At 45.4% G+C, this 14,514-nt stretch overlaps 1 protein-coding gene across 4 annotated transcripts in view; it reads right to left on the bottom strand.

Annotated features, from left to right (window-relative positions):
- Positions 1 to 2,149: 2,149 nt before the first annotated feature.
- TMEM255A (transmembrane protein 255A) overlaps positions 2,150 to 14,514 on the bottom strand; it is a 123,023-nt gene continuing 110,658 nt past the window's right edge. For 2 of the 4 annotated variants that reach the window (XM_063937233.1, XM_063937231.1), the window contains 3 exons: positions 9,099 to 9,258; positions 8,311 to 8,454; positions 3,126 to 3,381 (listed from right to left, as the gene is read on the bottom strand). In XM_063937233.1, the coding sequence (XP_063793303.1) occupies positions 3,220 to 3,381; positions 8,311 to 8,454; positions 9,099 to 9,258 (466 nt within the window). In that variant the 3' untranslated portion in view covers positions 3,126 to 3,219. Of the gene's footprint in view, positions 3,382 to 8,310; positions 8,455 to 9,098; positions 9,259 to 14,514 lie in introns of all 4 variants that reach the window. The other 2 variants (XM_063937232.1, XM_063937234.1) reach the window with 2 other exon arrangements.

The raw sequence follows: 14,514 nt of genomic DNA, 5'->3' as shown, positions 1-14,514 counted from the left end.
TTGAACCAACCTATTGTGGTGCCTGCGGCTACTAGGGACTTGGAGGATTCCAAGTTGCTGGACGTAGTCAGGGCCCTAAAAATTTATATTTCCAGGACGGCTGGAGTCAGAAAGACTGACTCGCTGTTTATCCTGTATGCACCCGCTAAGCTGGGTGCTCCTGCTTCTAAGCAGTCTATTGCGCGCTGGATTTGTAGCACTATTCAGCTGGCGCATTCTGCGGTAAGCTTACCGCAGCCTAAATCTGTAAAAGCCCATTCCACACGGAAGGTGGGCTCATCTTGGGCGGCTGCCCGAGGGGTCTCGGCTTTACAACTTTGCCGAACAGCTACTTGGTCGGGAGCAAACACGTTTGCAAAATTCTACAAATTTGATACCCTGGCTGAGGAGGACCTGGAATTCTCTCATTCGGTGCTGCAGAGTCATCCGCACTCTCCCGCCCGTTTAGGAGCTTTGGTATAATCCCCATGGTCCTTACGGAGTCCCCAGCATCCACTAGGACGTCAGAGAAAATAAGAATTTACTCACCGGTAATTCTATTTCTCGTAGTCCGTAGTGGATGCTGGGCGCCCATCCCAAGTGCGGATTGTCTGCAATACCTGTACATAGTTATTGTTACAAAAATCGGGTTTTGTTGCGAGCCATCTCTTCAGAGGCTCCATTTGTTATCATACTGTTAACCGGGGTTCCTATCACGTGTTATATGGTGTGATTGGTGTGGCTGGTATGAGTCTTACCCGGGATTCAAAAATCCTTCCTTATTGTGTCAGCTCTTCCGGGCACAGTTCCTGAGACTTGGAGGAGGGTCATAGGGGGAGGAGCCAGTGCACACCAGATAGTCCTAAATCTTTCTTAGATGTGCCCAGTCTCCTGCGGAGCCGTCTATTCCCCATGGTCCTTACGGAGTCCCCAGCATCCACTACGGACTACGAGAAATAGAATTACCGGTGAGTAAATTCTTATTTTATGTATTAAGGTGAGTGAGCTTACTATGGTGAGTGCTGGGCTCTCTGGTTTTCATATCGATATATCTCAAAGCAATGAAAGCATACCTCCCAACATGACCCTCTCCAGGAGAGACAGAATGCTCTTCTCCTGGACTTCCCTCTTCATTTATGATTGCAATCACCTGTGGTGAAACGCCTTTCTTATCCAGATTAACCTGTTCAAAGCAGGTGCCAGCAATCAAACATTGAGGGAAGTCCAGGAGCAGAGCATTTTGTCCCTCCTGGAGAGGGTCACATTGGGAGGTATGTTTAAAGCCAAAAAGAAATATGGGTTGTAGCTAGTGTAGTATTTCAAAAGCACAATGGTTTATTTAGGGTAATTGCACATACATGAGAAAAGTTAAACACTATCATATCAGTGGGAAATAAGCCTGTTAGTGGAAAGCCTGTGCAGATGATATTGCATACCTCCCAACATGACCCTCTCCAGGAGGGACAGAATGCTCTGCTCCTGGATTTCCCTCATAATGTATAATTGCCAGCACCTGTGCTGAAACACCTTTCTTATCCATTAACCTGTTCAACACAGGTGCCGGCCATCATAGAGAAAGAGAAAGTCCAGAAGCAGAGCATTGTGTCCCTGCTGGAGACGGTCATGTTGGTAGGTATGGATATTGGAAGCTGGTTGCTGTTTTGATAACATAGCAATAGTGATTTCTACAAACAGGCTTGCTAGCCACTGATATACCAGTTTTGTAGCACAAAGTCACAGATTCAATTGCAGCAAAAGACTCAATCAGGCCTTTTGAGGGAGTATCCCGACTCCTTTCAACAGACCCCGTCCCCATTTGCGCTGCTTCCAGACAATTCTCAGGCTGGTTTTCCATCTAAATCCAGGACATTATTTTGTGCCTTTTGGTCTGGCAATCTTGACTGTAGATCACCTTTTACCTCAAGGATTTAATTAAGAATCTTGTTGGCTTTTGATCTGTTTATTTTGATTTTGTCCTGAATATATTGCTTTGGAAGATTTGTGAATAAAAGTTACATTTCAGAATACTGTATATATTATGACGTAAGAATGACCCATGGTGAGTTAGCAGTGTACTCCTTTATGTCGCCGTCTAAATATTATTTAATAAGTCTGCTTGATCCGTATTTCCCCAAGCAACCAGTATATATTATTCAATAAAAAGTAAACATTTTTGGTGATCACAGTGTTGTTGCACATCAGACTTTATTTTATGATACATAGCGATATCGTCACAATCTTATAGTACAATTAAGAGGTACCAATGTTGCATGATACAATGAGACTTCCCCAGTCATTGCTTGGTTTATATTACAGTGATAGAATCCCTGGATTATGATGTAAACAGTATTTCCTCCATGTAAGTTTACATTATCTAATGAAAAAAAAAAAAAACTCGAGAGACCTTCCCGCCTACACTAGACCATTGCACTGAAACTAAATCTTGGATATTTCATCCCCAATCTCTTCTTGGTGTCTTTTACTTTGCTGGTGCTTTGATCTAAATGGGAAAAGCATGAAACAAAGACATCTGGAGCCAGTGGTGTTGGCCAGATAGGATTTTTTTACACGGTAGCCATGGAAAAAAAATTGTAATCACTATACATAGAAAAATAAACTACAATTGAACGACAAATGAAGCACACATGCTAGGAGACAATGGGCCTAATTCCGACCTGATCGTAGCAGCAAATTTGTTAGCAGATGGGCAAAACCATATGCTCTGCAAGGAGGGCAGATATAACATGTGCAGACAGAGTTAGATTTGGTTGTGGTGTTTTTAAACTGAAATCTAAATTGCAGTGTAAAAATAAAGCAGTCAGTATTTACCCTGCACAGAAACAAAATAACCCACCCAAATCTAACTCTCTCTGCACGTTATATCTTCCACCCCTGAAGTGCACATGGTTTTGCCCATCTGCTAACAAATTTGCTGCTACGATCAGGTCTGAATTACCCCCAATGAGATGAGTGCACCATTGAATGAACTTTCCTGTCTCAGCACTTCCATGTAAAGCTGACCATGTACATTTTCGGTTTTGGCAGAATTGAAAAAGTCAGGGTTGCATCCCAGGTGTCTCACACTCATATATATACACATGTATTGTATGCAATACCAGTCATCCAGTCCACATAGGTACAGGAACCTAAATATGTACCGTACTGACATAAAAGTTCATATTTTTTTGGCAGGCATGTGTCCTAAATTTCTGAGGAGACAAGGTCTTGTGCCCATGGAGGTCATGGCGTGTAAGGTGGTGGCTTCTCGTCTGGTGGGAAATACGGTGGAGAGTAACGAGGGGGAGCAGTAGATGGCCACATGAAACTGGGGCCAGACTGTGATGATGAATTAGGATCATCTGACAAGCCAGAAGGAGTAGAAGCTGGAAAGATATTGGAATGCTGCAGAACAAACAGACACATTTATTATTGGGCTGATGCTTGAAGATACAATTTCTGCTTCTATCAATACATGTACTTATGACCTCTTTGTTAACACAGTATATACATAAATAAAGCTTATATTTATGATGGGTTTAAACCCATGAGACCTGCTGCAGGATTATATATTGATATTGTGAGATTTGCAGTGCTATTAAAGGCAGGGCCGGTTCTACCATTAGGCAGCTTTAGGCGGCTGCCTGGTATCCGGACTCCAGGTCGACAGCACAAAGGTCGACACACCTTAGGTCGATGCCAATTGGTCGACACACCTTAAGTCGACATGGACAAAAGGTCGACATGGACAAAAGGTCGACATGGACAAAAGGTCGACAGGAACAAGGTCGACATGGAAAAAGGTCGACATGAGTTTTTCACGATTTTTTCTTTTTTTGAACCTTTTCATACTTAACGATCAACGTGGACTACGATTGGAACGGTAAAGTGTGCAGAGCGAAGCGGTAGTGGAGCGAAGGCACCATGCCCGAAGCATGGCGAGCGAAGCGAGCCATGCAAGGGGACGCGTGCACTAATTGGGGTTCCCGGTCACTCTACGAAGAAAACGACACCAAAAAAACATAAAAAACTCATGTCGACCTTTTTCCATGTCGACATTGTTCCTGTCGACATTTTGGCCATGTCGACCTGTTGTCCATGTCGACCTAAGGTGTGTCGACCTTTGTGCTGTCGACCCTCAGTCCCAGACCCGGCTGCCTAGGGTCACCGGCCACTGGAGAGCACCACTGAATTCATCTAGCAAAAAAATGAAGGATGTCTCTGTATGCAGGGCAGTAATGAACTTTCAGACAAAGTCATGGAACACAATAAGGAGCATACAAATAAATGATGTCAGAATCCCGACAGCCGAGATCCTGAATGTTTGTATGCCAGGGAGGCTTAGGGTAAGGCTGCAGGGAGGGTTATGATAAGTATAAGGGGTAAGGTTAATTAATTTCATTCAGAATGTCCATATTATGGCGGTTGGGATGCTGCTGTCGGTATTCTGCTGGGTGGCATCCCATACCCAACCCCAATTAAATATCCCTACCAGACCCCATATACAGTATTCAGTATTATACAGTATATAAAGAATAGATGGCACTCAAGGACTTTTACAGTGAAAGTATATTGTGAACAAAGTCACAAAATTTTGTGACCGTTAACAATATATTTATCACTTTAAAAGTCCTTGAGTGTTGTCCCTTTTCTCTGTATATGTATAATGATGTAATTCACCCCAGCCCATTTAGTGGCCACCTACATCTCTACTCCAAGAGGTGGTGGTGGGTGTTTGCAGGTTAGGGGGTGCTAGGCTGAAGCTCTGCCTAGGGTGCAGAGAGTCCTTGCATCGGCCCAGATTAAAGGAGCATTTAATATAAGGTCAAGGAACTTTGTTTACATCAACTTCATCAAGAGAAGTAAAATTAACAAATGGCAGCGTTCTCATAAAGAGCACTTCATACACAGAGTAAGCTGTATCATCTTACCAGCTCTTAAGCTGGGTGCACATGACATTTAGTGTGTGCCCAACCGATCCTACGGCAACGGGACCCAGCAAGTGGCAGGTGTATACACACTTGACAATGCCGGGTCCAACAAGGGGGAGCCACGCAACATGATGCTAGCGACATTCCCGTCGACCCTGCTGCAGGGCCGTCCAGCTATGTTGCTAGTGACCCGCAGGAGCGCACATATCATAGGTAGACACTAGACAATGTGCCCGATATGTTGCTCTGATACATGGGATCAGGTCACATATCATCTTGTGTGTGCCCACCTTTACTCTAGAAACTGCATTCATAAGGGCATTGTGCATACCACTATAGTGACATAGGAGCACATTCAATTACCCGCTGTGTTTACAGTGAGTAAATCTCCGGGTTAGCGCCTGGAATTTTTTATCATTTTTCCCGCACAGTAAACCCGTGGGTAATACACAGTAACCTACAGATTCAGTGCTAAGTAACAGAATTTATTGGTTTTCCCGCCACAGGGGTTGCATTTAACTCGTTAGGCGCACCCACTGGGGCTTAATGAGTGGGGATGTGGCTTCTGATTGAATTGTTAAGAGAAGAGCAATTCGGCACAGGTAAACCCTGAAGCTAACTGAATCTGCCCCTTAATGTATTGCTAATTACAAACCAGTATAGTAAAAGAGTAACCGTACAAGAGAAGAGATGATCTTTTGCCATGACCTGTAGTTCTGTATTCATCTCTGAGAGCAATTAGCTCCACATTCAGATAGGCAAGTTCTTTGTGACTTTTCCATTTGCAACATCTCTATCTCTTACTGCTCCTGCTAAGCTCTGTTCAGCTGTTTTTTTGGATGGAATTTGAATTTACATATTGGTAATACTACTAACGCTCCGTTTACAACTCTAACATATTCAAAATAAGTCATAAATCCGTAATACCCCTTTTACACCACCATAAATATCCTGGCTTATTGCTCGTTAAGGAGCAGCAACCCGGGATATTGTGCAGTATAAAAGCACCCTGTTGAAATGACCCATGTTGAGCAACCCAGCATTTCAACCAAGGTAGCGAGCAGGGTTGAACACGGATTCAACCCGGCTCGAGGTGCAGTGCAAACAGGTAAATCAGATCCATGCGACCCAAGACCTGTTCATTACTTAAAGAAAAGGTGGCACTTGGAGATCATCTGAAGTTACCAACTGGAGGCAAGAAGGGTCGTATTGGCAGTATATTCAGCCAATCACAACTAAGTGCTGTAACATTTTACACGCAGGCGCTGGGATCAATGAGCCTGATTCAGAGATGCACGGTGATGCCACCATAGCTGCAAATGTGTGATCAGAGACTGTGCAAAAATCTGCAAATATCACAGCTGCCGAGATTTAATGTATTGAGACGCCCACCTGCGGCTTTTTAAATCTCAGCAGCTGCGTATAAAGACGCAGCGTCACTCAGAGATCAGTCGATTATCAAAGTTCTTCTGAATAACCCTGCAGACATGCAGAACAGCCGCGGAAACTGAGATAATGGTGCCATGTTTTCTGCGTGTGGGATTGCAGTCGCAGCCTCAGACATGCCCCTAAAATGGTCGTAACACGCCTGCTGTTTCGACGTCACTCCCCGTTACCTCCTCCAAACAGTCCCAGACTCTCAATCACTTTGCGAATAAACCATCTCTGCGACCACTGTCACAAGGCCATTGCGGTACATGTGCTGTGTGACACAGACACGGGCAGTCAGAAGATAATCGCTCAACTGTAAACATCTACATTGCATCCCTCTCTGAGTCAGGCCCAGTATCATGTATTGTCATGGCCATTTCCTTGTGTCGTGTTCCATTTGTTGTATGGTGTAAATAAAGTTCCTCATAGCCCTATAACAGTAATATGCATCAGTATCAATGCTCAACTTGGGATCTGTAGCAGCTCTGCTTCTAGCACATTATAGAGACACATCTGACCAAAGGAATAAAGGTGATATATGATTGTCTAGGTCTGATTCTGTAGATAAAGTGCCCTTTCTAGTCTGTGAGTTAGTACATGAATTTCTTATGTTTATAGCATATACAAAAATAATTGTCATATAAGCACTTGGACTAGGCAATATTACTTCAATAAACTGATATTTTTATTTGATGTGAAAATGTAACCTAAGGATCACATTTTATAAGAAAGCCCTTGCCAATTATTAAAACATCTTAATTGTGAAGAAAATAATGTGTTCCATGAGAAGGAAATAATACATTATTATTATTATTATTATTATTATTATTATTATTATTATTATCATAATCTATAAAAGCCAGTTTCCCCAAGTATAAATTCTAGTGCTTTTATAATATTCTACTGGTTGGATGATAATCTTGGAGTACTATGCACTTGTTACAAGTGCCCCAATTCAGCAATTAAACGGTGATAAGGGAGCTAATTAAATGTTGGGTTTGCATAGGTAAAAAATGTTACAACGCTACATTTTCACATCCGTGTTTTTTCTTAAATAGAACATATTTAGGATAAATTGAATCAATTTAAATGCTTTATATATTCATTGTGTTTATTATACACATCTGTTACTTTTAGTAAGAACAATGTAATAAGTAAAATATTACATTGCAACTTCATCTTTTCAAAAACATATTAAGCGGACAACTTTTATATGACTTGGTGACTCAGTCTGTGCATTACTACGGGTTGGTATCGGATGACCAGAGGTTGGGAGACCACCGATTACCATACCGACGCCAGGATCCAGTCTGTCCAATGGCCGGCGGGGGTGCGAGCGCAACGAAGCCCCTTGTGGGCTCGCTGCGCTCGCCACAGATTCTATTCCCACTCTCTGGGTGTCGTGGACACCCACGAGTGGGAACAGTCCCTGTTGGTTGGCATGTCGACCAGCGGGCTAGCCATTGTTGGGATGCTGGTATTGTCTCATAACCGCATCCCCATTTCTACAGCAGAGCTGCTGGTTTCTTTATTCCTTCATGTTGGGAACAGTTTAAATATATAGAAATATACAATTCTATGGCTGGAACCCGCCAGTCCCTACCCACCAACAGCCAAAACATTTGCAAGACACTTCGGGCACCGTGCATCTGCATCGTAACTGTGCCTCTGTGCGTACGCACTGTGGGACTTAGATGCATGTGCGGTTGAATAACATTGCCCATTTGCGCAACTATCGCCATTGCATGTGTCCCAGAATCAGCCCCTTTATAGTAATATAAAGATACTGTTGAACGGTACATGTCCACCTTTGAGTCCACGAGTGTTTATATGAGAACTGTTCCCAGCCTGTTGTCCACGGCTGGCACTGGTATAATTCTATATGACTTAACAGCTTTACAATATTCCTGTGCTGCTGCATCATATATTCCCAGCTATATTATTTTATATCAGGTCTGTATTATTCACATACCTGTAAGTCATAGGCAGTGTAAGGTGGCAGGTGTGGGGTGCTGTGGTAGTAGGTATTATAAGACGGCACTGGTGGTCTTGTGTTGTACTGTACTCTGGGGCGTGGGGTCTCCACAATACAACTAATGGCAGGAACGGTGGGATTCTGTAAATATAGACATATAATAACTTTATATACACCAAAGAAACATAAAACTAGTGTCTCATCTAAGTTGTCGGATTCTTTCTAACTGAAGGTCAAACAAAATGGCTGCGTCAGGCTTCACTCACCAAGTCACTAATTGTATCTGTTCTCTGCAAACTAAGTGCATAAAACTATCCAAGTTATTTATAACATTTCTAATATTCATGTAAAACCATAGCTCACTGCATTCATATTTATAGAGGAGTAATGGTCTGTATGGATTTCTTTCAAAGATCCATATAAAAATAACTCATATCCTCTCTGGAGAAAGATGCGTATGAAAACATCAATATCAGCAATGGAACTTTTCAAATAAAGGGACATATGTATTAACCGGAGATAAGTACAAGGTGATAAACGCACCAGCCAATCAGCTCCAATATGCAAACTGACAGGAGCTGACTGGCTGGTGCGTTTATCACCTTGCACTTATCGCTGGTTTAGCACTTCCTTATGTATTCTCCAGGTTAATACATCTGCCCCAAAGTGCGGTGATCAGCAGGATCCACACAATACTGTGAGCAGTTATGTGCATACTGTGAGCAGCTATGTGCATGCATTATTGCAATAAACTGCATAAAAAAAATGTAAAGGTTTCTTCTCACCATATCTTTGAATCCTCCGAGTATTGCGGCTGTTATAATACCCAAGAAAAGACCAGCTATGTTCAGGATAGTTACCGACCAAAGCAAGTGGTATAGATGTATAACATCTTGGCAGCTTTTTACATCACTGTATTCATAGTACAGACCTGAAATTCCCGCCCTGCAAATATGATGTATTTTTATTTTAGTTACTGAAATGGCTCAGATCAGTCTAACTCACCTTCCTGGGTATCAAGGCCAGCGGTGCAAGTATGCGGGTACGGGTGGGTACGGCGTACCCTTAAGAATTTCGCCGTGGGTACGCCGTACCCCAGGGCCGGACTGGGACTAAAAATAGGCCCTGGCATTTTTGAAGCACACAGGCCCACCTCTGTGACTCCTCCCCTTACTATTCCTGACTCCTCCCACTTATTAGTCTATGCTCTTACAAATATATTTAATATTCTAACAACATACAAGCGTACATCATTTTCTATTAAAATACACACAACCTGTGGTTGAAGTGGAAATTTTTAAGTGGGGGTATGTAAATGTGAAGTTTGTAAATAAGCGCGCGCGCTCCGGAAAAGGGGGCGTGGCCACTCAAAAGGGGGCGTGTCCTTCAGTGTAGTTTATCACACCATACACCCCTTATACGCATTATGCACCACAATAGTAGGACCCCTTATACTATCTAGTACTGGTGCCTCTTTCACATTATACCACACAGTATGAGCCGAAATTCACATTATAGCACCCAGTATGAGCCGAAATTTACATTATAGCACCCGGTATGAGCCGAAATTTACATTATATGCCCCCAATAGTGCAGTGCCAGATCCACAATTGCCCCCACAGTGCCAGGTATACAAATGCCCCCACAGTGCCAGGTATACAAATGCCCCCACAGTGCCAGGTATACAAATGCCCCCACAGTGCCAGGTATACAAATGCCCCCACAGTGCCAGGTATACAAATGCCCCCACAGTGCCAGGTAAACAATTGCCCCCACAGTGCCAGGTATACAAATGCCCCCACAGTGCCAGGTATACAAATGCCCCCACAGTGCCAGGTAAACAATTGCCCCCACAGTGCCAGGTATACAAATGCCCCCACAGTGCCAGGTATACAAATGCCCCCACAGTGCCAGGTAAACAATTGCCCCCACAGTGCCAGGTATACAAATGCCCCACAGTGCCAGCCAATTGCCCCCACAGTGCCAGATATACAATTGTCCCCACAGCAGCCAGTGCTGCAGCTACTTACCGCTGCTGCACTGCTACTGCTGCTGCTGCTGCTCCTCCGGGCTGTGAGGGACGGGGGTGAATCAGGAGAGCAGAGCGCCCGCCAGCGCGGCTGTGTCTGGTGCTGCGGCGGCTTCGTTCAAACCAGCCGCCGGTTCGTGAGCCAATCAGAGCTCGCGGACCGGCGGCTTCTGATTGGCTGCCGGTCCGCGAGCTCTGATTGGCTCACGAACCGGCGGCTGGTTTGAACGAAGCCGCCGCAGCACCAGACACAGCCGCGCTGGCGGGCGCTCTGCTCTCCTCTCCTGACAGCTGAGACATGCTGCCGCCGGACTGAGCGGCAGCGTGTCTCAGTGACCGCTGGACCGGCCCAAGTGGCCATCGGCCCTTCTGGCATTTGCCAGAAGTGCCAGATGGCCAGTTCGGCCCTGCCGTACCCACACCGACGGGCCGCCGCTTGCTACCGCTGATGTGAGGGGAGGAGAGCGCAGCCTGCGCCTCTCCTGCCCTCAGTGTCTTCATTCAAATCAGCGCCGCCCGTGAGCCAATCAGAGCTCGCGGAGCTTTGATTGGCTCACGGATTGGCGCTGAATATTGAACTCACCCGCCGGAGACTGAGGGGAAGGAGAGGCGAAGGCTGCGCTCTCCTCCCCTCACACACGGGAGACAACACAACAGCAGCAGCAGTGAGCTGGGGAAGGGGGGGGAGGCAGCACTGTGGGGGGCAATGTATATCTGGCACTGTGGGGGGCAATGTATACCTGGCACTGTGGGGGGCAATGTATACCTGGCACTGTTGTGGGCAATGTATACCTGGCACTGTGGGGGGCAATGTATACCTGGCACTGTGGGGGGCAATGTATATCTGGCACTGTGGGGGGCAATGTATATCGTGGCACTGTGGGGGGCATTCGTGTATCTGGCCCTGTGGGGGGCATTCGTGTATCTGGCACTGTGGGGCATTCGTGTATCTGGCACTGTGGGGGTCATATGTGTATCTGCCCCTCCCCCATATGTGTATCACGCCCACATTTTCATTGGCCACACCCCATATGGCATTTGGCCACACCCATTTTTGGGCGCGCGCCTTCGGCGCGCACACACAGTACCTGTAAGACATTTTTTATACTTGCACCACTGATCAAGGCCCTATTATTTTAGAACTTATCTCATATTAACAACTCAATAAACACATGAAAAAGAAACACACAGAACACATGCACTTTAGAGCCACATAGGATAATCGCTAACTATTTTGGACACACAGAAAATTATATAACAAGTCAACATATACTACAGTATGTACTTTGGTTTGTCAACTGGGACGTTTTGTGGACTGTACAGAGGATAGGATGTGAGATCAAAGCAATTTGCAATTATAAAGTAAATGTGGCATCTTATATCATTTACTTACACTTCACACATTGTTATTTTATAAATAGAGTAAAAAAAGAAGCCACATGTGGTGTCTGACTGGACAGGAACTGTAGCCATCCAATCAGATGTCACATCTACTCAGGGGCGGATTGGGAACAAAAAGCGGCCCTGGAAAAATTTGTACTAGTGGCCCCACATGGGCAGCACCAGAGGTGTAAGGTCTAGCCATGGGCCATGGCAGCAGCACCCTCTCCAAAAAACTTTCCAGATAGTGGGCATGTCCAGCATCAAGGGGGAAGTTAAAAAGAAATAAAATTAAATATTATGAGCACATTATATGATACATCTTCAGAATTTAGGAATCTATATCATTCTTTAGAAATATATATTTTCTTGCTTATTACACCAACTGTATCCCAATCACTATTCACTCAGGGGCTGATTTATTAAGCCTGGTGAAGTGATAAAGTGGAAAGTGATAAAGTACCAGCCAGTCAGCTCCTAACTGTCGTTTTTCAAACCCAGCCTGTGACATGGTAGTTAGGAGCTGATTGGCTGGTACTTTATCACCTTCCACTTTATCACTTCACCAGGCTTAATAAATCTGCCCCTCAATCTTATATGTCAGCCAAGCAGGCAGACAGAGCATACACTAGATCATCTGCAATCACAGGCTAAGTGGCAAAGTAATTTTCATATATGCAAATTATTTAGCATCTTATTCATTATGTCTATAAAAAGGACCACATGTCCTCAAACAAAACAGGCCCCCACGGGTGCGCCGGCCCACCGGGAATCTTCCCTGTAAACCCTATGGCCAATCCGCCTCTGCTGATAGGTGTTAATTTCACAATCTCCCTGAAATGCTTTTTCAAAAGTAGGCATGTATGCCTCAAACTAACCCCACCCTAACTGCAGCCTCAAACAAACCCCATCCTAACTGCAGCCTCAAACTAACCCCACCCTAACTGCAGCCTCAAACTAACCCCACCTTAACTGCAGCCTCATACTAACCCCACCCTCCCCACCCTAACTGCAGCCTCATACTAACCCCATCCTAACTGCAGCCTCATACTAACCCCACCCTAACTGCAGCCTCAAACTAACCCCACCCTAACTGCAGCCTCATACTAACCCCACCCTAACTGCAGCCTCATACTAACCCCACCCTCCCCACCCTAACTGCAGCCTCATACTAACCCCACCCTAACTGCAGCCTCATACTAACCCCACCCTCCCCACCCTAACTGCAGCCTCATACTAACCCCATCCTAACTGCAGCCTCATACTAACCCCACCCTAACTGCAGCCTCATACTAACCCCACCCTCCCCACCCTAACTGCAGCCTCATACTAACCCCACCCTAACTGCAGCCTCATACTAACCCCACCTTACCTGCAGCCTCATACTAACCCCACCCTAACTGCAGCCTCATACTAACCCCACCCTAACTGCAGCCTCATACTAACCTTACCCTAACTGCAGCCTCATACTAACCCCACCCTAACTGCAGCCTCATACTAACCTTACCCTAACTGCAGCCTCATACTAACCTTACCCTAACTCAGGGGTGGGGAACCTCCGGCCCGCGAAGCCGTTTGCTCCGGCCCACCCACTTCTGTCAGTGAGACACGCCGCCGCTCAGTCCGGCGGCAGCGTGTCTCAGCTGTCAGGACAGGGAGAAGAGCGCGGCGATGTTGGATGACGGCGGCGGCGTGTAGGACATCAAACTAGCCGCCGCTTCGTGAGCCAATCAGAGCTCGCGGACCGGCAGCCAATCAGGAGCCGCGGCTGAGCATACACTAGATCATCTGCAATCACAGGCTAAGTGGCAAAGTAATTTTCATATATGCAAATTATTTAGCATCTTATTCATTATGTCTATAAAAAGGACCACATGTCCTCAAACAAAACAGGCCCCACGGGTGCGCCGGCCCACCGGGAATGTTCCCTGTAAACCCTATGGCCAATCCGCCTCTGCATCTACTCCATACCACTCACCCCAGCTGAATGAGGGCATTGTTCAGAGGTGGACATTATTCCCTTGTTTGCACTTTAAGTGACTTTTTGCTAGTTCACAAGTGCAAAAAGTCCTGAAAACTCCTATGGAGCATGCGTTTCCCTGTCTGTATGCAGTCATTGCCTTTGCATACAGGGAGCCTGATTTGGATTTGTACGGAAACTCAATGGTTTACGTCAGTATCGGAGGTTTGAGGTTCTGAGCATGTGCAGATCGGGTTCAAACACATCCTGTACCATGGCAGTAAGGAGCTGATTGGCTGATACTTTATCTCTATTAACTTTATCTCTCTCCAAGGCTGCATAGACCGCACAGTATCCCTTATCTATCCCCCCACCTTCCCTTTTTCACTCTTTACCTATGTTCCCCCATCTATTTTTCCCTCCTCTTATCCACTCTATCGTATCTCTCTCTCCTCCTACCATGTCTCCCAATATTTTATCTCTTCCTTGCTGTCCATTTTCTGGTGCAACCTGATATATCAAGCTCAACCAATATATTGGTCCTCGCCAATATATTAACCCATCCACAGCTTGATGGTGCTGACATATCAGGGTGTGCTCAAAAAAATAGGGTGTCCAGGCAGCTGCCAGTGAGAGGGGGAAGGAGAGGGTGGCACCTCCCTCTCTACTGCACAGCTGTTAGACACATGACTAATAGCTTTATATAATAGATATGGTACTTTCTGCAATGGGGTACACTGTGTTCCACAGGGAAAACATTGGGGTGTAGAGATGGATCTTGATCCAGAGGCACCAACAGGCTAAGGCTTTAGACTGTCCCAGGATGCATTGC

The sequence above is a fragment of the Pseudophryne corroboree genome, chromosome 8 (genome assembly GCF_028390025.1).
Source record: "Pseudophryne corroboree isolate aPseCor3 chromosome 8, aPseCor3.hap2, whole genome shotgun sequence".
In the NCBI taxonomy this organism is placed as follows: domain Eukaryota; kingdom Metazoa; phylum Chordata; class Amphibia; order Anura; family Myobatrachidae; genus Pseudophryne; species Pseudophryne corroboree.
This window is presented reverse-complemented; position numbering and strand designations above follow the sequence as displayed.